Source organism: Electrona antarctica (assembly GCF_951216825.1).
Source record: "Electrona antarctica genome assembly, chromosome: 6".
Taxonomy (NCBI): domain Eukaryota; kingdom Metazoa; phylum Chordata; class Actinopteri; order Myctophiformes; family Myctophidae; genus Electrona; species Electrona antarctica.
In genome coordinates, this window is record NC_136811.1 from 13,794,470 (window position 1) to 13,819,528 (window position 25,059).

A 25,059-nucleotide genomic window follows, 5' to 3' on the forward strand; every position below is an offset into this window, starting at 1 on the left:
AAATGTTGTGCTGGCTCGTTTCTGTGATATGAATCTGTTGCTATATCATCTTATCTTACTCTGCTGTGTTTGTCACAGCAAATGTGGTGATGATGTATGCTTTTCCAACATGCTGCACCTTGCTTGTATACTCACTCACTCACACACTCATAACAAATTAGCTTTCATTCAGAATGATTTAACATGTTTAACACCATTCGATGTGTCAACCCGGGACTCTTCACAAACACGGTTAATTGCTACATTCCAAAGTCCATAATGATCATTCAGAGGTTGGCCACATGTTGTCCAATGAGGACATGCTATGCTGCTGTATTTCAGCAACAAAGGTTAAACGGAATATTTGCCTCTCCCAAACAGCCACTTTTCAGAGTGACTGGGGAAAAAAAGTGAACCATGCTGAAACTGAAATTCACCACAATAGTCCTGAAATGCCGGTAAACTGCTGAATCAGTCGACAACATTCACCTTGTCTATTACTAGAAGTTACCTTGGGTAGTAGCGTACAGCTGTTTTGCTGTACCATATATAGGTTATGAGGTAAGAGGCCGGTTGGCCACAGGATAAACAGGGTTTAGCAGGCTGCTATAGGAAGCCTGGCTAATGGTTCGAGCCGTGGCCGTCATTTTAGTATTGCTGGGATAATAGCTGTTTACCAGAGCCCCAGCACGGTGTTTAGGTGCCGTCATAAATACCCGTGGTTTTCCATCCTGTTAATGTCTTTATAGAGACACAATATCAACATAAAAACATGATTTTGTGGTTCCGCCCACTGTTTCGGAACATGGGTCCCCTGGCATCTCTGTCACAACAGCTGTCCATTTTGAATAAAAGAAGTGGGCACGCCGCAGCCTAATAGTCCAATAGCGACTAAAGCCTTAAGTTTTAAAAGATCAATGGTGGGAAGTCTTCTATTGTGTTGGCACAGACTTCATGTTGCAACGTTGCCGTCTCGTCTGGTGTGAGTGCTGTTTGTCTGTAGTGAAACTGAGAGAGTTTCCTGTGAGGTCCTGTCAGGTGAAACTGAGAGAGTCTCCTGTGAGGTCCTGTCAGGTGGGAGTGTGACCAGATCCAAACTGTTCATTTGAGGGACAGAAGTATCGCTTGTGTGGGACAAGTGGGATGGGGGGACCCCGCCCCCCCATCCCACTTGTCCCACACAAGCGATACTGGAGTACCGGGATAGTAACTACTTGAGTTGCTGTTAAATGCCTTGATGTCATATTCGACCATGGCCTATTGGCTATAATTTATAAACTCCTCTGGTGTCTCACATTTTGTTTTGAAATCATGCTTTATTTTTATGCTATTTTAACAGGCTTAAAAACCAATGCCAACTATTAGGGGACTAACTATTAGGGCATTTGAACACTGATGCAATTGCCTGCCAGTCACAATGTGGGACAGACGGGGTCTCAATTTGTGGGACGCCTGAAAAGTCTTGGAAATGAGGGACTGTCCCATGCAAAGAGGGACATCTGGTCACCCTACAGGTGGGACAGGCTGTCTCACAGAATGTCTTTTGTGTTAGGAATGGCCGGCAATATTTGCTGTAGCTACATTATATGAAGTTAATTTAAATGGCTAACACTTCTGGGGTCATTTTGACGTCCACTCTGGCTTTTGTGAGCAACCCAGACAGTTTTTGAGTTTCTTGATTCAATATCATTTAGATAATTGTTGTTCATTTGATCGGACACACCCCCCTCCTATATAAAGCCAGTGAACTTCAGAAAACACACATCCCTGGTTCTGGTGGCTGACGCTGTCCTGCTAATGCGTGAAGATCGAGGCCGTGTATTTGATACTCTCTTCAGTAACACGGCCCTTCACGCATTAGAAAGACAATATCAGTCACCAGAAGAACCAGGGATGTGTGTTACTGTTTTAAAATTCAATGCGTTTAAGATGGTTGCAATTTAGTTTGAAGTTCAATGGGTTTATATAGGACTATTAGCTCTGATGAATTGCATGTTAAATATCTAAATATTGAATGAAGCAACTTAATATATATACTCTGGAGAAGCCAGAGTATGTTAAAAAAAAGACCCCAGAAATGGTCCCTTTAAAGTGGGTTAAGGAAAAAGGCCACACCTTTTGCCTTTCAATCCAGCACATTCTAATGAACCTGACCACCACTAATTATACAGCTGCTGTTCACTTGTGTGTTCTATAACACAGAAGAGATCATGAACATGGTGTAGGTCCATCTGATATCTAGCCTATAGCAGAAAATGGCAAGTGTGGTCTACAAGTTCACAACTGCATGTGAGTCTGTAGATCTTCTATTTTCGAAATTAAACATAGGCCTTTGTATAGCTTGGCTTGGCCATACTAATATGACTGGCAGATTTGCGTCTAGCCACTGCAAGGCTATGATACCACACCATTATAATAGTATATTTGCTGACAATCTACTGGTAATATGGAGGAACAAATCAACATTCAAGTTGACAAATTTGATGACAAACTTGATTTGCTTACTAGGCTACTGGCAGTCTTCTTTAGAGCATTATTAAAAGATATTTATTAGCCAAACCTTACTTGTATTCCTGGCTGTGAAGCATTTGGGTCTCTCCCGTTCATCCATGGTGTGTCCCCTTCATTCTGCTGCTATATATCCCACTGTACTGTACCTCACAATCTCACAATGAATGGAGAATGTAATGGTGACTTTTGCTGACCAGAAGGGAACCTATCCAGATTGTCGTTAAACTGGTCTCTCTTATAACGAATAATGTTTAAAACAGGACAGGAGGGGATGTGACAGGGCATTGTAGTGGTCTAGCCTGTATTGTGTTTGAATACCAAGCTTGTGGGTTACACTTTCTTTCCATTGTAGCCTACTATAGGCTACACAGGACTCATTGGGTAAAGAATTCTACATATTTTTATGCTACGAACGGCACTATGTGTCACACAGCTTGGCTAACAACACTGCAGAGCTCAAGAACCTGATGTTTTCAAGGCACAACATGCATTAGTGACTGCAGGTCTTATTACTGCAGCCAGGTTGATTTTGAGAAACTGGAAGAGCCCTGTTACGCCAGAGATCACAGACTTGATTTTAGTTTACATGCAGCTGCTTCGATATCAGTGTGGCCTTGGGGCCTAGTGAGAAGGAGCATTTCTCTCTGTCGAAAGTTCACAGTGCAGGGAAAGAATGTTATCTTCAGGTTGCCTGGCAACGCCAGCGTCCACGCTCTCCCGGCTTGAGGCGACATCAACGATACCAAATAATGTTATCTTCAGGTTGCCTGGCAACGCCAGCGTCCACGCTCTCCCGGCTTGAGGCGACATCAACGATACCAGTCTCATCATCCATGTGCTGGTCCAATGAGTGCTCGACAACCAGCACCACCGTGGGATATTGCGGAAATGAACTATCTATTCAGCCAATGAACGTTTATCAACAACTGACGTGATCTACAGTATTAATGCCTGGGACATACTGTGAAGAGGAGTTCAGGTTCAGTTCGGATCCATATTGGAACAATTGAATACTCTAAATTATAGTGATGTATTGTACTATTATTATTATTATTATCTGAACCATGTAGCACGTTCTCTATGTAAATTGACTTTATTACCTACTCAAAATTACAGTTAAACCCTTAAACTTCCTCTCAGAACTTTATTTCGTCTGTCTCCAATTCGTTTTTAAGGTATCCTTCTATTTTTTATGGTACCGTGGCTGTCATTCAAGATTTAAAGGGCTAATCACTCATTTTTAAGGTAAATACAGCACGGTATTTGGTCTCCCTGCTGGGTTATTGAAGGTATATATATATTTACAGTCCTTTCTAATTAGCATTACAGAATAGATATCATTTATTTGTATCCATTAAATGGCCTTTCTCGCCATCTTTCCAACAAATTGGTCTTCGATCCTTCCCTTATCTTATGCAACAAATTGATCCTTGGGTCGCCGGATTTTTATACGCAACAGACGTTTGTGCACAATGATAGGACATGCACGTTCTATTCATTCTGTTGTTGTCCATGTCTCATATATTTTGGTCACGTCATCTGTCCAATACTGTATTCTCTAGATGGCTATTAAACTTCATAACTTGCCATGGGACACTGGCTGGTGTCGTCTTGTTCTGCGTGCATGCGGCTCAGCTGAAACATCACTCACCGCCAGCCACCACCCGTAGGTAGAGGGAGACTGTCACATCGATCAGGCCCCTCGCACAGCACTGAATGACAGGGCCGTCACAGCCCTGTCACAGGAATGTCACGGATCTTACATACAGAGAAGTTTGTGGCGGGCGATGGAAATTCCAGCGCCCCCCACAAACTTTGTACGCCCCCTTAGGGGCTGTACAGCCCCCCTTGAACTCAAATCCTAGTTGGCTGGGGTCCCCCAGGGACGGGGTTCTAGTCTAGGCCCACTTATTTTTTCCCTCCACCAAATCTCTTCACCAAAAATAGCTGTTCTACACACTCTTGATTTAACACAACGCAATGCACCCCAGAATAGGGATGCTCGGGTTCATGTGGTTAAAATCTGTTGTTCAAACTAATTGCAGCTACAGTGGCAGCCAGGCCTGGCAGACAGAACGGTGCAGTAGAGAGGTTGTGTAGCGGGGGCCTTTTATCAGTCTGTCTAGTCTCTGTCCACATCTTATCCGATAATGAATCGGTGATGGGACTCATGGGAGGAACGGGGGATGTGGGAGAGCGGTGTCTGTTCTCTCTGTTATCTGCTGAACTCGACAGATCCTCAGCCACGATTCCACACAAACCTGCTGATCTCACCATCAGACAGTCACGGGCCGCCAAGGCTGCTCTTTCACATTTTCAAGGTGATTTCAGAATGGCAAGGAGGGACGTGCAGAGTGTGTTAGAGGGGCAGGGGCTAAAATCCCGTAAGAGGGCACTTTTGGACACAACGCGCTCTCAACGCGTTGCGCTGCAACGTGTTGAGAGCTTGTAGATCAGCTATTTTCGGGGCGCAACCCAGCACTCTTTTAGTGGAGTGTAGTGTACGACATGGATTTCATAAGCTATTCTCCTGAATGCTGCCTTCCGGTATGGCATGGAAAGGAGTGGCATTTGCATTTCTTCCACCAGAAAGCCCCCTTTGATGCATATGTGTGCACGTCCCTGTTTCAGAATAGCAAGGAGAAACCTATTGTCATACAGTATACTGCTTGAATGGGTGATGTGTTACTTCTCTATTGTGCTATTCCTGTTCCAATTTCTAGGCCTATTCAAATCGAGGCTTATTTATGCAGGCTACTGCATGTCCTTTTACTATTCATTTGACATTTTAGGCATTTTGTCAGCATTCTCTCTTGAAAGTAGGGCATGCACCTTAATTAGCCTGCAGAATATTCTTTCATGTATTAATGTGGTTGCTGTAGGGAACACGCTATTGTTCTAAGTCCGAGAACTATTATGCCAGCTAAAGTAAACCTGTTTTTTTTCTTTCTTTTTTGTTTATTGAGTTCAATAGAGGTTTTTTTGTAACCTTTTCTGTAACACTAAGTCATTTTTCTGTCCCTGTTCTGATATCACAATATAAATGGCAAGACAGAATTGATCAAGAACAGGAATATTCTAGACTTTCCCAGTGGATTCCTCGCAGCTTGCGTCAGTGCAACCACACTTACAATTTCCCAGAATTGCACCGTTCTAGTTTATTTATTTATTTATTTATAGTCTTCCTGAGGATCTACAAAGTGTCCGCAAGGCCGGAGACTGATTGTTTTTGCCCTTTGCACGCACATTCCCACTAGGCCAAGTAAGAAATGATACACATATTTGAAATAGAAATTGATTGATTGATTGATTGAATAATTTATTAACAGTTTGCAGAATTACAGTACATTTCAAGCACAAACTCAATACAAAGGCTGTTAACTGTGAGTGGACGACCCAATTAAGCATTACACTTGTTTCCAATAGGGTCCACCATGTTCAAATCATCAAAACATTTAGAGACGTACAAATAGACACTTCTATAGACAGAACAGGAATTCATCATAAAGGAGGTAAAAAGGGAAAAGAAACATATACAGTGAGGGGGAAAAAAAGGGGGTGGGCGGTGGGGGGGATTCACGTTCAGCTCCGTTAATTTGTTTGTTTTCCTGGGAGGAGCTGCGTTGGGTCCCCAAGTCGGCTCCGTGGCCGTACCTTGAGTTGGCTGTGTGGCCGTGACCGTCTCTTGTGTTGTCCTTGCGTTGGGTCCCCAAGTCGGCTCAGTGGCCATACCTTGAGTTGGCTGTGTGGCCGCGACCGTCTCTTGTGTTGTCCTTGCGTTCGTGTTTGGGGGATTCCGATTTTACAGGGGCCAGTTTCGAATTGCAGCCGTCCGTAGGTGCCCTTTGAGAGCGGTTTTGAAGGAGTCAAGGGATTCGCATGTCTTAATGACAGTTGGTAGGGCGTTCCACATTTTGGTGGCATAGGAGCGAAAAGAATTTAGTCCCTTGTTTGTGCCGAATCTGGGTTGTACATGGTTCGTTGCACTCCCTCTGGTGTTGTGGGTGTGGACTTCGTTAACATTAAGGAAGTATCTAGACAGGTACATGGGTATCTTGGTGGTGTATCGAATCTTGTGGACCAGACCCATTGCAAGATGCTGTACTCTGTCGTCGACCCTAAGCCATTCCAGCCTGTCGAAGTGGGCAGGGGTGAGGTGGGTTCGGGGGGCTAGGTCAAGTAGGAGCCTGACCAGTTTGTTTTGGGAAGTCTGGAGCCTGGTTTTAAGGGCCTTTGAGGTGCTGTGGTACCAGGAGGTGCATGCATAGTCAAAGAAACCCTGTACAAGGGCTCCTGTTAAGGTCTTCAAGGTGTTTTTGTTGACCAGTGAGGAGATCCTGTAAAGGAATCTTGTTCTATGGTTGACCTTTTTGATTACGTTGGTGGCCATTTTATCACCGGAAAGATTAGCCTCCAGGATGGAACCTAGGTAGGTAATTTCATCTTTACGTGTGATAACATTGTCACCCACTCTAACCAAGAAGCCATTTGCCTTGCTGAGATTACTATTAGAGCCAAAGAGAATGGATTCAGTTTTTCCCAGGTGTAAGGATAGTTTGTTATCAGCGAGCCAGGTGCAGAAAAGGTCAAAGGTGTCGCCACAATCATGTTAATAGCCATAACAAACAATAGAAACCAAGACCACCAAACTTCACTTGAGTTCCTATTATCTGTGACCTGAGGTGACAGTACTTCATTCGACACCCTGGAGTCGTGGTTTCAGGTGGATCACCACCCATCACCACCCACCAGGCAAACCAGGCATACTTAATGAACTGGTGGGCGTGTCCACATAAAAGCATGATTTTAACAAATACTGTACACTTTTTGGAAAAAGTTCTTCCTCCTTATATTATAATAATACCCGATGATCATGTTTTAGGGTGAAAAAGGATCCCCAGATTGATCGTTCACTCCATTATTTTGTATTATTTTTATGGCCATGGCTAGTGATGTTTAAAACATCAGAGAAATAACAAGCGAATGCAAGGATTTAAATAAAGTCATATTATTTATTTTACAAATTTGCACAATAGTGGAATAGTGGTGAACAATCATACAAACAAACACAACTACTCATGTGCATGGCTTCACACTGGCCCTCAAAATTCACGCACACACACACACACGCACACGCACATCATTATGTACAGCACACATACACATTCACGCAGTTTAATACATAAAGCACAGCACACATTTAGCAAAAACAGTGACCAGCACATGCTGTATCGCCCTCCTTGTAATGGAGGTGAGAGCAGCTACTGTCCACTTATTTTAACCCTTCTCTCACATTCACAATCATGACATCACTCTCAACCACACAAAAAGAGCTGACCTGTGAAATATACATATGCACTCCCTTTACAGTTGGCCATAACTAATTGAAACCCTAGTTGACTGGGGCTGACCAGGGCTCTATATTATTGGTATGCTCCTTTTTTTTTGCGTCTACACTGAATGTCTTTGTAAAGAAATCACACCCGTGTGAAGTGAGGGGCGCTCTTATCATTGTACGTCATCATGACGTAAAATAGACACTATTTGCTCTGATGTAAACTTTTCCATTCATTGCCAATGGGAATTTAATGTTTGTGTAGGACAAAGTTTGTGAACATAGTACTAAAAGCTGGATATAGCCTCAAAAATAGCCGATCTTCAAAGCTATTTTCCCCAAATGTTAGGGAGAATACGGACGCTAGGGTTCTTGTAGTTAATGAATTAACATGCGTCAAGTAGTTATCCTGAGTGTTAATTTAACTCAGAATGTACAAATGTACACAAATTAACATTTATTTTGGTTACATTTGTGCACTCAGCTCAGGGTTACACATGTACGAATTAACACTGATATTTTTTTACTGTGCAGGTGGTTGGCTTACAAGTATTCAGATAGATATTCAGATAGACCCAAGCCCAGGCATAAAACTCCCAAACTCCAGGCATGAATGTAATCCAGAAAATCCATATGTAGACATGAACCAGATGCAAGTTATACATGAGTTCCAGATGGAACCGGGGGTCATAGAGAGAGTGATGTTGGGTTTCCACCTGTGTTTCTAGTAGAGATGAACAGTATGTATGTAGGGCAGGCCCTGTGTGAGCGCCACTATACACTGAACAACTGGTACTGTACACACACTAGTAGGTTATGCGAGTGTATTTTTTACACTCGGTTAAAATAACACTGGTTTTACTACCGTCTTTTGAGAATGTCAAACAAACATTTCAATGCATTGTATACTCATTTAGTTACCGAAATGTTCCATTTTCAGAAAAGAAAACATCTTTTAACATCACAGATGATTCCACTGTCGAGATTTGAGCTTTTCTTGTTTTATTAGGCCATTAAAATAAATAAATAAATACAACATATAAAAATAGGCCATGTTCTGATATCTGCCTTGAAGGTGTATCTACAATAACTTTTAAAGCGCAAATGGAATCTAAATCTAAACTACGTATTTCTTTTTTAAATGCAGTGGTTCTTCTTATGGGGGCGAGCTTGTCTAGAAGAGAGTCTGTCTGTGTGTGTTTGCGTGTTCGTCCACGGCTACTCTCACAAACCAACGATCAGTGCCTCATTTCTTGTGCAAGTAGGCCAAGGATGTAAATCCCTGAGCACTTTTCACATGTTTTATACTTTTAGAAATATTAAACTTTTTCAAACTTAAAATTTTATAGGCATACACGGAAGTCAATGGAGAGGCAAATAACTCCATATTTGGAAGTCAATATGACATCACAGCAATATGTCATCATCACCATGCCTGGTCTGAGATCCACATGGAAGCCATGAATTAACCCGACCAATCTTGCATTTACTTTGCTCATTGTTTTCTTTCCTAATTCATTGGTATCTTATGTAGAACGTTCCCATACAACACATTTTGGACTCGTGGCTGATCAGCCTGGACACTGTACTGTAGAACAATATTACAACATTAGCCAAAAAAAAAAGATAGTACTTGATTGTCTCTGCGCAATTCTTTGTGAGAGGGGTGGGACATCCCTGTGGCTTTTCGTTTTTCACCGTTTCATTCTACTACTACTTTCATTCGATTCGTAATCGTGACACTGGGAATGGTGTGGAAGTGACAGACAGCAGTGAGACAGACGAGAGGAGTGACTGTTAAATTATTCTTCGATGCATGAGACCCTTGACGAAAATGGCAGCGCTTCCTCGGTTTCCGTACAACACGGCCGTGCGACGAAGCTTTAATTTGTGTGGAAGTGAGGAGGACAGAGGTAGGATCAGACTTAGGTGAAGACGGCCGTTGGCAAACGGCAGCAATGAAGTGAAATATCATTAAAACACTGAAGACGTTTTAGTTCAGGTTCTCCTCTCCTTGTCTGCGGCAACTCCCCGTCCTGCACCATGGACTATACAGCTGCCGTAGTGCATATATCATCTCTCGTCTACGTTCATCGTGCAATGTTCATCGTTCCTCTCACGCAGTCGTCCGTAGAAAGTTGGACGTTACATCTTCTTCACCCTTAACGTTTGCCACAACAAGATACAATGACGGTTCTTTGTTTACGTTTTTTTTTTTGGCCTTTGTGCGTATCAAAATGAAACAAATATTAGCAAAAGTAGACACAGCAGCCAAAGAAAAGAGTGAAACCCGTTCAAATCCATTGCAGCTGTCTGTGAATGTTAATTAGTGCCTGGGGGGTTGGGGGGGTTGGGGGTGGGGGAAGGTTTCACACCTCCACCTGGCCCTGGTTCAGGTGGGCTCTGAGCTGTTGTGCAGCGTTGAAAATCTTTCTCTGGTGGCCAAGGAGGTTCACGCCCAGATTCTGGATATCTCTGATGAAAGAGATATAAGACAGGAGGGGATTTAGGACAACAAAGGAAATGCATATTATCTTTTAAACGTTACACTTTAATTTGATTGATTGATTGAAAATGTTATTAAAGGACCACTTCACCACTTTTCAACATCTCTTCATATAATTGATCCTCACTAATGTTCATGATAAAACACCACCATTGTTTCCTACTCAGTCTGTGTCTCATAGGAGGGGTTTGGGCAGTTCGGACACCCGTCCACCAGTGACATCATCATTAGGCAGATTTTTTTTTAAACAAGATTTGTTTTAAAATATATTTAGATTTGTATTATCGTGAGAACGATGGCTTCAACTTTTGCATTGCAACTTTTCAGGAAAAGAAAGCCTGCCGTTTCTATTAGCTTGGATTCACCATCGATGATGTCACTGGTGGACGGGTTTCTGAACTGCCCACAGCCTTCCTATGAGACACAGACTGAGTAGGAAAGAAATGGTGGTATTTTATCATGAACATTAGTTAGGACCAATTATAGGAAGAGAAGTTGAAAAGTGGTGAAGTGGTCCTTTAACAGTTTGCAGAATTACAGTACATTTCAAGCACAAACTCAGTACATTTCAAGCACAAACTCAATACAAAGGCTGTTAACTGTGATTGGACGACCCAATTAAGCATTACACTTGTTTACAACAGGGTCCACCATGTTCAATTCATCAAAACATTTAGAGACGTACAAATAGACACTTCTATACAGACAAAGAACAGAACAGGAATTCATCATAATGGAGGTAAAGGGAAAAGAAACATATACAGTGAGGGGAAAAGGGGGGGGGGGGGGGGGGGATTCAGATTTTACGGGGGCCAGTTTCGAATTGCAGCCATCCGTAGGTGCCCTTTGAGAGCGGTTTTGAAGGAGTCAAGGGATTTGCATGTCTTAATGACTGTTGGTAGGGCGTTCCACATTTTGATGGCATAGGAGCGAAAATAATTTAGTCCCTTGTTTGTGCCGAATCTGGGTTGTACATGGTTCGTTGCACTCCCTCTGGTGTTCTGGGTGTGGACTTCGTTAACATTAAGGAAGTATCTAGACAGGTACATGGGTATCTGGGTGGAGTATCGAATCTTGTGGACCAGACCCATTGCAAGATGCTGTACTCTGTCGTCGACCCTAATGTGTGTTTGTTTTGGCAAATACTGGTCATTCAATCGATTTGTGTATTTTATTGCTGTATTTAGTGGTGGGTGTTGTGCATGGGGCTTATTTACGGTATCTACTGTTCTATCTGTGTTTGTCAAGAGCACATTCCTAGAAACCTAGTCATTTGGAGGTTCTAAGCTATTTGACAATGAATAATTGTATCAAATCCAGCCCAGCACAACTCTCGGTCTCCCAACTGTTATTTAACTAACTTGGAAACTGAGATGAGTTAAACATTTATTATTTATTTTTCTCCCACGTTTATCCCAGATGACATGACCCTGTGACACATGTGTGGCGTATACTAGCATATACTCACGCCATGGTGACCATGCTGACTCTGTCCAACGTGTCCAGATGCGCCCGCTCAAACGCATCCTTATATCTGTCCAGCCTCAGTGCCGTCAGCCAATCGCTGACTGTTGCCACGGCCGACAGGTCCGTGGGGGTGGGGCTCAGTAGTGGCTGGGAGCAGCTCCTGTTGGAACGAGCCAGGAACAGCAGCAGGTTCAAGGTCAGAAAAACACGCGTGTTGACTATACTGCAGGTAAACAGGTTGGAGTAATCGGGCCAGGCTATAGCCTGACATCAGTGGTTTAGAGTGAATGAGAAACATCACCCCCACTAGTGTCTAGTGGTTAAAGAAGTGAGTGGTTCTAGCTGTCACTAGTGTGGCACGGTGCCAAGCACTGGTGCTGACACACCGTAGGGAGAAGATATAGAGATTCTGTGCTGCATCAACTCTTACAGTAATTGACACTCAGCCTTTTCTCATATCAAATCAAGCCCAGAAATAGCGGAAATAGCGAATCAACAAGGTCACTATATGCAACACGTTGTGAGCATGCAGATTGGCTATTTTTTGAAAATGGTAATGAGGAATGACAGCATGGCATTAACATGGTATTTAATGTAAGTCTGTCCACGAAATAATTCTAGGAAGTGCTGTTTGTGCTCCGAGACCGTAGAGAACATACGTAGGACACTGAATTTGTTTGACACTGAACAGTTTAACAATTTGTCTCGCAGGGAGCAACAGACACGTGTTACAGTGTGGTCAGAAATATATGACATAATCTAAGTCAAGATTATATAATACGTTTGTTTGTCAGTAGAAGAGCAGTAGTGTTAAAAAAAACATACTGACCGGAGTCTCCCAGGGGTCTGCAGTAGGCCCCCACCTTTCTTTCCCTCTACACAAAAAAACAACTGATCTACAAGCTAGAATCTACATTGCGTTGCAATGCATTCTGAGGTTGTAAATCTATTTTTGTTGAATATTCCCCCCCAGAATAGGGACGCTAGGGCTTGAGTGGTTTTAAGGTTTCGTTTCACTTCACTTAACTACATAGTGAAGTACAGTAGGTGTGATGGACTGGGATCTAATGGTACATGAATGAGTACCACTTCTTTAGCAGAATATGTTTTTCAATGACTTAATAAGATGAATTTGTCTTATAATTGTGCTGAACCAAATCCACGTCCCACCAGTCCTGTCAATATAAAGGCTTTAATTCCCAACGTCTGATCCCATCTCACCGGCTCTGCTCTGCCTTGAGGGAGGCTGGGTGCCTGATGAGGCGGTCCAGGGATGACAGGAGGGAATCGAACCCCAGCCGTTCCGCTCTGTCGGTCTGCCAGCACTGCAGCATCAGGTTATGGAGGGCTGGGGGGCAATTAGATGGAGCCGGGAGCCGGTATTGATCTGCAACAGCTTTCATCACCTGGAGGAGGAGGAGGAGGAGGAGGAGGAGGATGATTGATTGATTGATTGATTGATAGATAGATTGATTCATTTATATTTAGGGTTGTAACAAATAATCAAACTAGTCTATTTAATCCATTATTAAACAATAGAGGGTATGCGCATGCTTAAGTTAAAGTGAATGGCACATCGAGTGGAAAATCGAGTGGCAAAGCAACAGGCAAAGTGAGTTTAACATTGTTTAACGTTGTTTAATGCAATCAGATATGACTTTTCTGTTTGTATGTATGGGCTGTCAAGGCCAGGAAAGTAGTTTTTTGCCACTCAGTAGGCGTTCCTGCATAACTTCCTGGTTTGATGATGATGTCACATGCATACTCTCTATAGAATAATTGCTAAGAAAATAACCCAATACTTGCAACCCTAGATTGAATGATTGAACGATTGAATGATTGATTACATACAGTTTGATAGTACAACAGGGAGATAAGCTTTGATCTACAAGCTTATAGATCTGCTGTTTAAAAAAAATCTTTGAAACCTTTTAAAAACACAAATCTTGTATTGGGATCCCTGGCACAAAATATTTTCAGATGGGGGTCTAAATACATACTAACTATCTTATTTAGCTGTATCAATTAAGAATGCCTCGTACTCACTTCCTGGTTGCTCATATCCCAGTAAGGACGCTCTCCATATGACATCACTTCCCACATTAGCACGCCGAAGCTCCAGGCATCACTAGCCGAGCTGAACTTGCGATGCTGGAAGGCCTCTGGTGCCGTCCACCTCACAGGAATCTTACTGCCCTGAGGAGCACAGAGCAAGGAATGATGGGAGACTTTACTCGCCCAAACCTGACACAAAAACCTATGTGCTCAACATAAACATACACAAAGTATATCAAATATAGGAGACACTTTAAATAAACCATCAACAATGAATGGACAATGCAAAGTGGAGAAGAACTCCAAACTAAGTGAACACATGGGGACATACAGTATAGTATTACTAATTATAGTAAGTTTCCTGGTACTCACCAGTGAGGCAGTGTAGGTGGGCATATTGTGATCTAGGCCCCTCATGAGGCGCGACAGGCCGAAGTCAGACACTTTACACACCAGGTTGGAATTGACCAGGACATTCCTTGCTGCTAGATCCCGGTGGACAAAGTTCCTCTCGGACAGGTAGCGCATGCCCGCGCCCACACCCCTCAGCATGCCCACCAACTGGAGAACACTGAACTGGTCCTCGTTCTCCTGGTGGAGGAGAGGGAAGCAGGCAAAGGACAGGAGAAGTGAAGTAACTCATTTAGATTGAGTTTGAGTTATGGCACAGGTTTGCAAAGTTTACAAGTTTGCAACGTTTGTGAGCTTGTAGTCCTTGGCACGGAAAGGTTTGGGAACCATAGCCTGACATGAAAGAACTTGAGTTAAATAGTAACAGTACCTGAGAGGGAGTCATTTATTGTGATTACTGGTGTGTAGCCACGGGTATCGTTAAAAGGACTTTTATGTCTAGATCATAGCTAAAAAACACAAAATCCACCAAAGACACCGACTGCCACGCCCTGAGGAAGACCCACGCAGGTTGAATCCGGTTCTAGTCCTTGTTGGCTTTTTAATTTACCGATATCCCTTTAATTTCCTTGTGAGTGTGCTTGAACTCTAATCAAGAGCACTCAGTATTTCTTTGTTCAATGATAAAAAAAAAGCATTAACATTCCTAGCTTACAATAACACAGTAAAGACGTTAATACAGTAGGCCTATGTTCTTTTGTGTAATAAAATATAATTACCAGGCTAGCATACTGATTTGCTTTTCTTATAAAATAATAAAAGCAAATAAACGATAAGGTAAGATTACTAACTAACCTGCTTCTCAGCGACTACAGCCGTATCGACTGTACCAATAAAAGATAGGGAATGGGAATTAACTGTACAGTGGCATGAGGATGGCTTCTCTTACTAGGTTTGCTTGACTGAAAATTCCAGTTCCTCTGAATGTACTATACTACAGGAGAGTAAACGCAGAACAGCTGGAGATGGGAGTTATTTTCAGCATATATATAATCATAGTCTTACCCTGAGGAAGGCGTCCAGGGGTCCATTCTCCATGAACTCTGTGATGATTCTCTCCGGGGGGCTCCGGGTGCACACCCCCTCCAGCTTCAGCACGTTGGGGTGGTCGAACTGGCCCAGGACCCCTGCCTCGCTGAGGAACACGCCTCTCTCCCTGTCCGTGGCGCCCCAGCGCAGGGTCTTGACCGCCACCAGCACCTCCCGCCGTCCCATGGGACGATAGCGCCCCCTGGACACCTCCCCAAACTGGGCTGCGGTGGAGAGAGAGAGAGAGAGAGAGGAGGAGATCAGAGGATATCAGAGGATGTTAGGGCCCTAAACGGGTGAACTGACACCGAGCACTTTGATTCAATGGCAGTCGGCGTGCTCGCCCCAGGGTTCCCACACATTTTTAACAATGAATTTTCAAACCTTTTACAATGTATTTTACGCCATTTCCAGCCCTATAGCAACCAATAGCCAAAAAACTATGTATATCCAAATTATTTTCAGAACATTTAATTCATTCGAAACCTTTTACAATATTTCCAGGAATTGCATGGCCGTGGGAACGCTGCTGCCCCCTATAAGCCGATTTCAGCAGGCCAATACATTTTCATTTCAAGGAGCCCAAGTTTGGTACATTATATGGACCCCCGTAACGGAACCAAATGCACCCGTAATGGTGCATTTGGTAAAGGGTTTTATTAAGTTGGTTGTGGTTCATAGCTTATTTAAAAGCTTTGCTACAAACAAGCTTTACAATTGTACACTCTCAGAGATACAGACCGCTAAGGATCCAGTTGGCTCCTAACTATCAATCATTTAGCTGAGGACCCCCTAGAACCCCTTAAGGACCCCTGGGGGTCCCCGGACCCCACTTTGAGAACCACTGCACTATAACACAGAAAATACTGAAAATGACATCAATGTTTTTAACTTTTTATATAACACTGTACATAAAACATATGGGATCCATACCTGCACCAATCACCTCCTCAATTTTGAGGTGAGTGGGGTCGATCTCACGGGCAAACTCCTTGACGGCCTCGCTGGGGTCCTCGTACGTGGACGGATCCACGTAATACTTCACCCCTCCTGCACAGCAAACAACACACGCACAACATCCCCATGAGCAAATAACACGCTGCAGGCGGAACACATGGCTTCGCTTATTATATGGAAGCCCAAGTCGTTCAGCTGTGGATAACGTGAGTGAGCCCACTGAATAGGAGTGTTCATCTGCAACAGCATTGACTTTATCTAACTGTTCTTTGCTCTGTACCAGACCTCCCCCTGGGGACAGTGTTCTCTGCTCTGTACCAGACCTCCCCCCTGGGGACAGTGAGCACAGCAGGGCCTGGATCGCTACTCCCATTCAGCTCTACTGTAGGCCAGAGAGATGTTATTCAAAGGCATGCCATGAACACTATAGGAGACAAGCGGGTGCCTGAGATTAGTATTGAACCATGCACTCTGTATTGTTAGTTTGCCTGTTTGGAAATCGTCGCTGCCTGTCGGGCGAAAACCTTGTATTTATTTATTTTAAGTTCACAACTCATCACGTCGCCATTGCACATTGCGGCACGTTGTGAGCTTGTAGATCGGCTATGTTCACTGCTTTTGTGTGACGCTCTGAAGTAGGGCATTAATAATTTACGGGGGAAAAAAAACAGTTGAAATATTATGGAGATACAAGGTTTCTGCCCGTCGGCAACTAAATCTAAGAATAGAGGCATACAATCTTGACGACTGAAGCTTGTATTTGTGCCACAGTGGTGCTTTGCTCCTTTCAGATGGTGCATAATCTTATTCTGGTGAGGTTGTCTGGTGACGAGGTCGGTCCAGAAGTAGGGTTGCTGGCTCGATCCCCCCCCGACACCGTATTGGTGTATTCCAGCTGTAAACTGGCGACTGGAGTGTGAAGTGATCTATGGTACCCATCAGCAGCCAAAGTGCACTGCCCTTGAGCAAGACACTGAACCCCCAAAACAGGTCGAGGAGGCTGAACCATGTGCTCTGACCTCTCTGACCTAATCCAATGCATAGTATAGTCTATACTCTATAGTGAGTGCAGTGGGTGGGTGTGTGCACACGTGCAACGTGTGCGCTTGTGCGTGGACGCACATGTGTCTCGGAGGGATACGCAAAAATGTCAAAGTTGAATTACCCTGTGTTAATAGACAATAAAGGGATGTTGTTCTTCTTCTCCTATGCAGGTCAGTCTCACCTCTGTTACTGATGTACCTCTGGAGCCGGTCGCTGTACGGACTCTCCCTCCTTTTACTGCCACAAGGAAGGACCAGGAAATAGAGTGTGAATATAAACACCGCACTCACAAAATATATCAAATGTGTCTTATATGTTGTCCATTAAAGAGAAAAAAATATATATATATTTGACATTTTATTTAGGTAAAATCCCTACAAGATCTCTTTTAAGAGGGAGCCCCTTTTGTGTGGTACTTTGAACTTATAGATAGGTGGGCTGCGCACATTTTCAGGGCATGTATAATGATTATGAGATGATTGCACTCACCTGCGGAACACTACCACCACCACGATCGCTGCCACGACCAATAGGAAGGCCGCTCCTCCCATCACTGAGCCAATCAACAGCGGGAGCCGATTCTGAATCTGCTGTGTATGTTCCTCTGTGGCACAAAAAAACCCAACATATGGATAGTCAGTCATCGACTAAACAACGGTTTAAACGATCACTTGAGCAGATTATGTTAACCACTTTAACCCTGCTGTCCCTTTGGGCATGTCCTTAGGCAAATAAAAACAAGTGATTTAGTAAAAAAGGGAATACTGTATATAAACTTAAAGCTGCTATAAGCAATAATATGTCAAAACTTTGACTTTTTCTTTTCTTTTGTTTTGGTATTCAGACAGCCAGCAATGGGTAGAACGCTCCCAAAAAGATTTTGTCTCTGTGACACATCTAGGGAATCTGCATTCAAAGACGTTCCTAGAAGCTTTGTCACCCGGTCGCAATGACTAACCAATCAGGAAGTAGACAGACTAATGACAAAGCTTCTAGGAAAATATTTGAATGCAGATTGCGGCCCCTAGATGTGTCACAGAGACTACATCGTTTTTGGGAGCGTTCTACCCATTGCTGGCTGTCTGAATACCAAAAAAAACAAACAAATAAAGTCATTAAAATGTTGACACATTATTGCTTATAGCGGCTTTAAACATGTCATGAGACGTGAGGGTTGTGTGTGTACCTGGGATGAGGGTGGTGAAGTACACGGTGGTACTGTAGGGGCCGTAGCCCCTCTCGTTGCGGGCCCTGATCTGGAAGGCGTAGATGGACCCGGGGAGGAGTGCGTTCACCGTCACAGTGTTGGTCTCACTGTAGACACTCACTGCACTGTCTTCATCTGAGCCCTGCAGAGGGAAACACATTTACAATCTATCTGGCAGAGGCTTTTATCCAGAGACTTACCGTCGTACATTTACTTTAGTACTGTACTTTAGTACAATTTTGAGGTGCTTTTACTTTACTGGAGTATTTCCAATTTTCAGTACTTCTACCTACTTCTTACTCTCTTCTACTCCACTACATTTCGGAGGTACTTACTTCTTACTCGCTTCTACTCCACTACATTTCGGAGGTACTTACTTCTTACTCGCTTCTACTCCACTACATTTCGGAGGTACTTACTTCTTACTCGCTTCTACTCCACTACATTTCAGAGGTACTTATTTCTTACTTGCTTCTACTCCACTACATTTCGGAGGCAAATATTGTACTTTTTACTCCACTACAGTTATGGGAAAACCTTAGTTACTAGTTATTTTGTAGATTTTTCAAAAATAGCAGACCTACAAGCTTGTAGCGCGGCACCGAGAGCTTGTAGAACTGCTATTTTTAAACAGCTAAAGTATAACATAATGCTTAAAACACCAAATGGGGTTCCCGCCCAAAATGGCTTAAGTAAAACAACAGTACTTTTTCCCACCACTGACAACAGTGAAATCAGAGCAAAAAGAGTAAACATGATGACACCAGGGTAAATACATATTCACACGAGTGCAAAGAAAAACAATTAAGCGCTACAAAGAAATAGGCACACATCAAACCTAGCCTCTGTCTAAACAACATGCTATAGCATTCTTGGCACAAAGAAACTGGATAGGCACGCTTCAAACCAGCATTCTTTGTGTGTGTGTGTGTGTGTGTGTGTGTGTGTGTGTGTGTGTGTGTGTGTGTGTGTGTGTGTGTGTGTGTGTGTGTGTGTGTGTGTGTGTGTGTGTGTGTGTGTGTGTGTGTGTGTGTGTGTGTGTGTGTGTGTGTGTGTGTGTGTGTGTGTGTGTGTGTGTGTGTGTGTGTGTGTGTGTGTGTGTGTGCGCATGCCTTAATACAGTATGATTGTGTGTACAGTGTCTGTCAGGCTGGCATTGTGTCATTGTGGTTAGCGTACAGTAAATGTCCCATTGTTTCTATGTAGGTCAGTGTTAGGCTGAAAACAATCCGATGCTGATGATGATAAACACTGTCACTGACAGAAAGAAGAGATTGTTGCTTTTTTTGCCATGATATCAATAATATTCCCATTACACTATTTACCTATTTCTATTAATTAAACCCATGCATGCATTATCTTTATCTACTGTGCTCTATTATCATGCAGATCACTGTCTTTCAGCATGCATTCTGGATCCAAATGGACCCGTAAAGTTCTGTAACTCTGAGTGTACAAATGGTAATTAAATAAGGTCCATATAATCTTGTTTCATTTGTACACTCTCAGGGTTAATTAAGTTACGTTTATTTATGTAGATTAGAGTCCCAGAGATACAAATCTGTATCATGCAAATCAAAACGGGATTCCGTGAAATGAAAATTGGTGGAAAAGTGTCTTTTTTTTTTTTTTACATGGGTTCCTCACTAATGCTGCATATGACAGTACCATTTCTGTCTAGTTACCGTGTCTCAGAGGTGGACATTTAAACTGTATGGAAATGTATCGATAACTTCATTGTCTTGGACTTTAGCTTGATTTCAAAACATCTTACTTTTTTATGTTACAATGATATTTTAATGTGCTAATGTTCCAGAAACACAAAAGCTGTAGTTTCCATTATCTTGAAATCCCCACTGATGATGTCATTGGCGGCAGCAGCAGCAGCAGGGCCAGATTTAGTGAATTGGGTGGTCGCCCAGGGCATCGCCCGTTTGATAGGGAGCCAATCAATAAAAAAACATTCCTATTCAATGCACTGCACAGCTGGCCCTAACCGCCTCCTCTCCAAATCACACACAGCTGGCCCAACTGCCTCCCAACGGCCGAAGTCAGCCCTGTTCGGCAGTTACAATTTCAGGCTTTAGAGAAAGGGTCTTATCGTGAGTATTGGTACTGAATGAGATAAGGTTGGTGGACTTCTTTTCACCCATTTAGGCCTGACGTCGAAATTAAAAAAAAATCAGTTTTCTGAAATTCCTATGTTTCTGTATCAGTGGTGCTCAATAGTTCATGTCAAGGACCCCAAAAATGATATGTAATTGGCCACCGACCCCCATCTGAAAATATGTTAATGTTCGTTCTGAAAACGATTTCTCAAAAATAGCAGACCTACAAGCTCGTAGCGTGCCACTCGGTGGCGCGCTATAAGCTTGTAGATCTGCTATTTTTCAATAGCTAAATTATAACAACCAAAAGGGGTAACCGCCCCAAAATGGGTTAAATGTGTTCGGAATACAATAGAATGCATATCCATAATGCAGCTTATGGTGATTGCATCTAACTGGGACTGCAACTGGTTTTTTTAAATCTTTTCAAACATTCTGTCGTTTCATTTAACCTATAATGACGACCAACGTGAAAGTGAGCTCACACGTGAGCTTGTAGATATGCTATATATTTTTTTTTAAACGTTAGAAGAAATGTGAAGAATGCTTTGAATAGTTTAGCAACGGTTGCTATGCAGGTCAAGCTTTCCTCGCTGCTAACGTGCCTATTGGACAAGGATGGGTTGGGGAGGGACTTAGTGAAGGGCTAATTTACTGAAGGAATAAGAATCTGAGGCAAGTTACAAACAGGAGCACAACAGGTTCTGGTGGGCTCTGTATTGAGAATCCAAGAACAGCTAATCCTGGGAAAGCTCTATACATGTACTCTATCTAGGCATTAGCCGCATTACTATAGTCAAACTATGTACTGATCAAAACAGATCTACACAACACAGACATGAATAATCAATCAGGCAAATAAGATTTGCTCATATCATTACATATCTCCCTTTCTTAAAATAAAAGTTTTACTTTTATAAAATGAAATGAATTATTGTACTTACTGCGTTTTAACAGTAGCATTCACAAATGGTGTTGATTTCAATGAACTTAACCCATTTTGGGGCGGGAACCCCTTTTGGTGTTTTAAGCATTATGTTATACTTTTAGCTATTGGAAAGCAGATCTACAAGCTCGGTGGCGCGCTACGAGCTTGTAGGTCTGCTATTTTTCAAAAATCGTGAAAATGTGGCACAAATCTTTGAATATACTGTATATTCTTTCAGAGTGAATGTTTTTAACTCCAATCTTTGCTTCTGAGGGGTCCCTGGAACAACATATTGTCGGATGGGGGTCGGCGGTCAAATACATATATTTTTGGGGGTCCTTGACATTAAAATGTTTCAGAACGACTCGCATAGAAACATGGGTTTTTGCTAAAACTGTGATTTAGAAAGCATTTGTAGAATTTTCCTCGGGTCTAAATGGGTTAAAGTCACTATTTATTTCCCTGAATGACGGGAGCGTGAGGCGAGCGCTGAGCGTGTACCTTGTCGTAGTATCGGAGCTGGTACTCCAGGATGTCTCCGTTGGGTCTGTCCGGCTGCGGCCAGGACAACGTGATGGAGTCTGGGGCGCGTTTCAACTGGTGCATCATGGGAACGGTAGAGGGAACTAAAAGGGGAGACGGCAAAAGTACACACGTTGTGTAAGTTAACTCCTGAGCCATGTGGCCCCCGTACTGTAGGTGTCAGGAGCCTAACTTCTGTTTCCTCCCTCAGGACATGATGCTAGTACTCTATGTTGCACGTTGACGTTTTTTATGATTAGTACTTAGTAGGGCATTCACTTCTAGTCATTTTTACTAGTTGACTAGTTGCCTAGTTTACTAGTCGACTAGTTATTTAACTACCTATTATGTAAAAAAATATATATATCTTTTTCTTTTTTTTAATAAATAATTGTACATTTAAAAACTGTGTACATTGGTGACTATAACTATAATCTACCTGATCTTGAGGTCTACAAAATTGGGGGAAAAATAAATAAATAAACTTTTATTTATTTTTGTCAACTAGTACCAACAAGGTCGACTAGTGGATTTAATAGTCGACTAGTTGCTTAATGCCCTAGTATTTAGTACCCCCCTCCCAACAAACATAAAACAAACAAAACGCACAAAATGAAACAAAACAATTGAAAGTGCACGGAGGTACACATCTACTTTCCCATTAGATGTAGCTTACTTATAGAGCTGGAAACGCTATCAGAGTCCCGATACATGTAGATGATAATGTCCCCAATGTCGCACAGACTTAACCCTATAATCCAGCCCTTGAGTGCTAAGCCGGGAGGCATTGGGTACAAAACAAAAGTAGTCTTTGGTATTACTTGGCCTACGGGTCAGGGATTGAACCCCCGGCCTTTCAATCTCAGGGCGGACACTAACCACAAGGCCACTGAGCTGGTGCAAAAGAGGGAGAATGAATTTGCTCATGAGAAAGGCAGGCACTGACTGGCCCTCCAACTGCTCCTGATAAGAAACGTTGTTCCTGACAAGTGATGCCAAAAATATCCTTATGTCTGCGTCATCACTCAACAATCCTCATGTAAGTGGACAGCAGCACAAGCAACTGCTTATTTATACTGCTGGGTCAAATGTTTTGCTCGAAGGCTGACCCCACGTCAGTGTCCAGGGGCAAACCTCACAGAGTTGTGTTGTTGCTGCATTAACCAGAAGAGGGCAGCATTGCCAAACCGGTAGGAGATGGATATGTCTCACAGTGATAGAGACCGCTGACTATAGAGCAGTCTATGGGGCTGTATTTAGTTTCTGTGGTTGCCATTTGGCTCGTTGTAACCCAGATCAGGGGAGCATTCCAGCATTCCAGTAATTTTACCAATAGCCACATAATCCCTGGAGGACACACATGCACGCACGCACACACACACAAACGCACACAGATGCACGCACGCACGTGCGCACACACTAAAAACACTTTCTTTCTTTTCCAATTTAAAGTGAATGGAATTTCTGATGCTTTTCATTTTTCATGAAACCAGCACATTATGCTTTGTTTCTGTATAGCTGCTTCAATGTCTTATCTTCGTTCACGGTGCTGGTCTCTCTCCTTTTCTGTCCTCCTCTTTCCTGCTCTCTCTCTCTCTCTCTCTCTCTCTCTCTCTCTCTCTCTCTCTCTCTCTCTCTCTCTCTCTCTCTCTCTCTCTCTCTCTCTCTCGTTAGTTCACTCTGTAGTGAACATAATGTGAAGTGACAGGATATCGTGACCTCGGGCCACCTGAGTCCAGAAAGCAGGAGACGAAAAGATGGAGCAGAGAAATAGACGGGAAGAGAGAGAAAAGGAACGGGAGATACAGGGAGAAAAAGAGAGAAAGAGAAGCATGGAAAGAGAGAGAGAGAGAGAGAGAGAGAGACAGACAGACAGACAGACAGACAGACAGACAGACAGACAGACAGACAAATCACAAACTCTAGTAAAAGGCATTGTTAAACAGAAAAGAGCTGAGAGTTGTAGCAGACCTGCATGTTTCTGGGAGTTTGTTCCATTCATTTGGTGCATAAAATAACCAACACTCATGCCCCTCCACGTTTAGCTTTGACTCTGGGTTTAGAAAGCTGACTCTGGATGTTTCATGATCAGAAATGTATAGTTTGGTCTTAAATCATTCGGTGTTTCATAATAAACGTACTACAGTACTATTTTGAAATAAATTATTTGACCCCCTGGGAAACGCCAGTGTCAAGATGTGAGAACTGGAGTGATAAGATCCACTTTCTTCCAGCTTCTTTCTTGGTGAGGACATGAGCAGCACTGCAGCCTTCTGAATCGAAGGCAGCTGTCTGACAGATTACTTCAGGGAGAGATCTGTAAAGACACAGTTACATAGCCAAGTCTACTGAAGATAAATGCATGGACAAGTTCTTCCAAATCCTGCTGAGACACGAGTCCTTTAATCCTTGTATATTCTTAAGGTGAAAGTAGGCTGACTTTGTAATTGCCTAAATATGGCTGCTGAAATTCATGTCTGCGTCAATGACTACGCTGAGATTTCTGGCCTGGGTTGTGGTTTTTGAACATTGCCGACTGAAGCTGAGCACTGACTTTTAATCATTCTTCGAGGGAGAGAGAGAGAGAGGGAGAGTGAGGGGGGAGAGAGAGGGGAGAGAGAGAGCAGGAAATATACTGTAGATGTAGAGACAAGTCTCCCCGGATGGTTTAATGAAAGGAAGATAAATCACGCATGCACGCACACCACACACACACACACACACACACACACACACACACACACACACACACACACACACACACACACACACACACACACACACACACACACACACACACTCAGGTGCTCACCTGACTGGCTTGTAGTGAAGTTGATGCTGGCGTATCGAGGTGGGAAAGGACTCAAAGCCGATACTTCGTTGACGGCTTGGATCTGCCAAACGACACATTCACATAATCACATTCAGCCAGTGACTTCACAAAATGTGCAAGCAAGCAATATCATATTTGCGATTAGATCATGTAAGCAGTATGAGACG

At 43.0% G+C, this 25,059-nt stretch overlaps 1 protein-coding gene across 1 annotated transcript in view; it reads right to left on the bottom strand.

The window, feature by feature from the left end:
• Positions 1-10,178: 10,178 nt before the first annotated feature.
• The window catches only part of ephb6 (eph receptor B6), a gene marked incomplete at its 5' end in the record, with an annotated part of 83,554 nt that continues 68,673 nt past the window's right edge, over positions 10,179-25,059 (bottom strand). The window contains 12 exons of the mRNA XM_079504832.1: positions 10,179-10,300; positions 11,800-11,958; positions 13,020-13,204; positions 13,845-13,994; positions 14,226-14,444; positions 15,270-15,517; positions 16,227-16,343; positions 17,476-17,531; positions 17,784-17,898; positions 18,481-18,643; positions 22,039-22,163; positions 24,872-24,953. Coding sequence (XP_079360958.1) covers positions 10,195-10,300; positions 11,800-11,958; positions 13,020-13,204; positions 13,845-13,994; positions 14,226-14,444; positions 15,270-15,517; positions 16,227-16,343; positions 17,476-17,531; positions 17,784-17,898; positions 18,481-18,643; positions 22,039-22,163; positions 24,872-24,953 — 1,725 coding nt within the window. The 3' untranslated portion in view covers positions 10,179-10,194. The remainder of the gene's footprint in view (positions 10,301-11,799; positions 11,959-13,019; positions 13,205-13,844; positions 13,995-14,225; positions 14,445-15,269; positions 15,518-16,226; positions 16,344-17,475; positions 17,532-17,783; positions 17,899-18,480; positions 18,644-22,038; positions 22,164-24,871; positions 24,954-25,059) is intronic.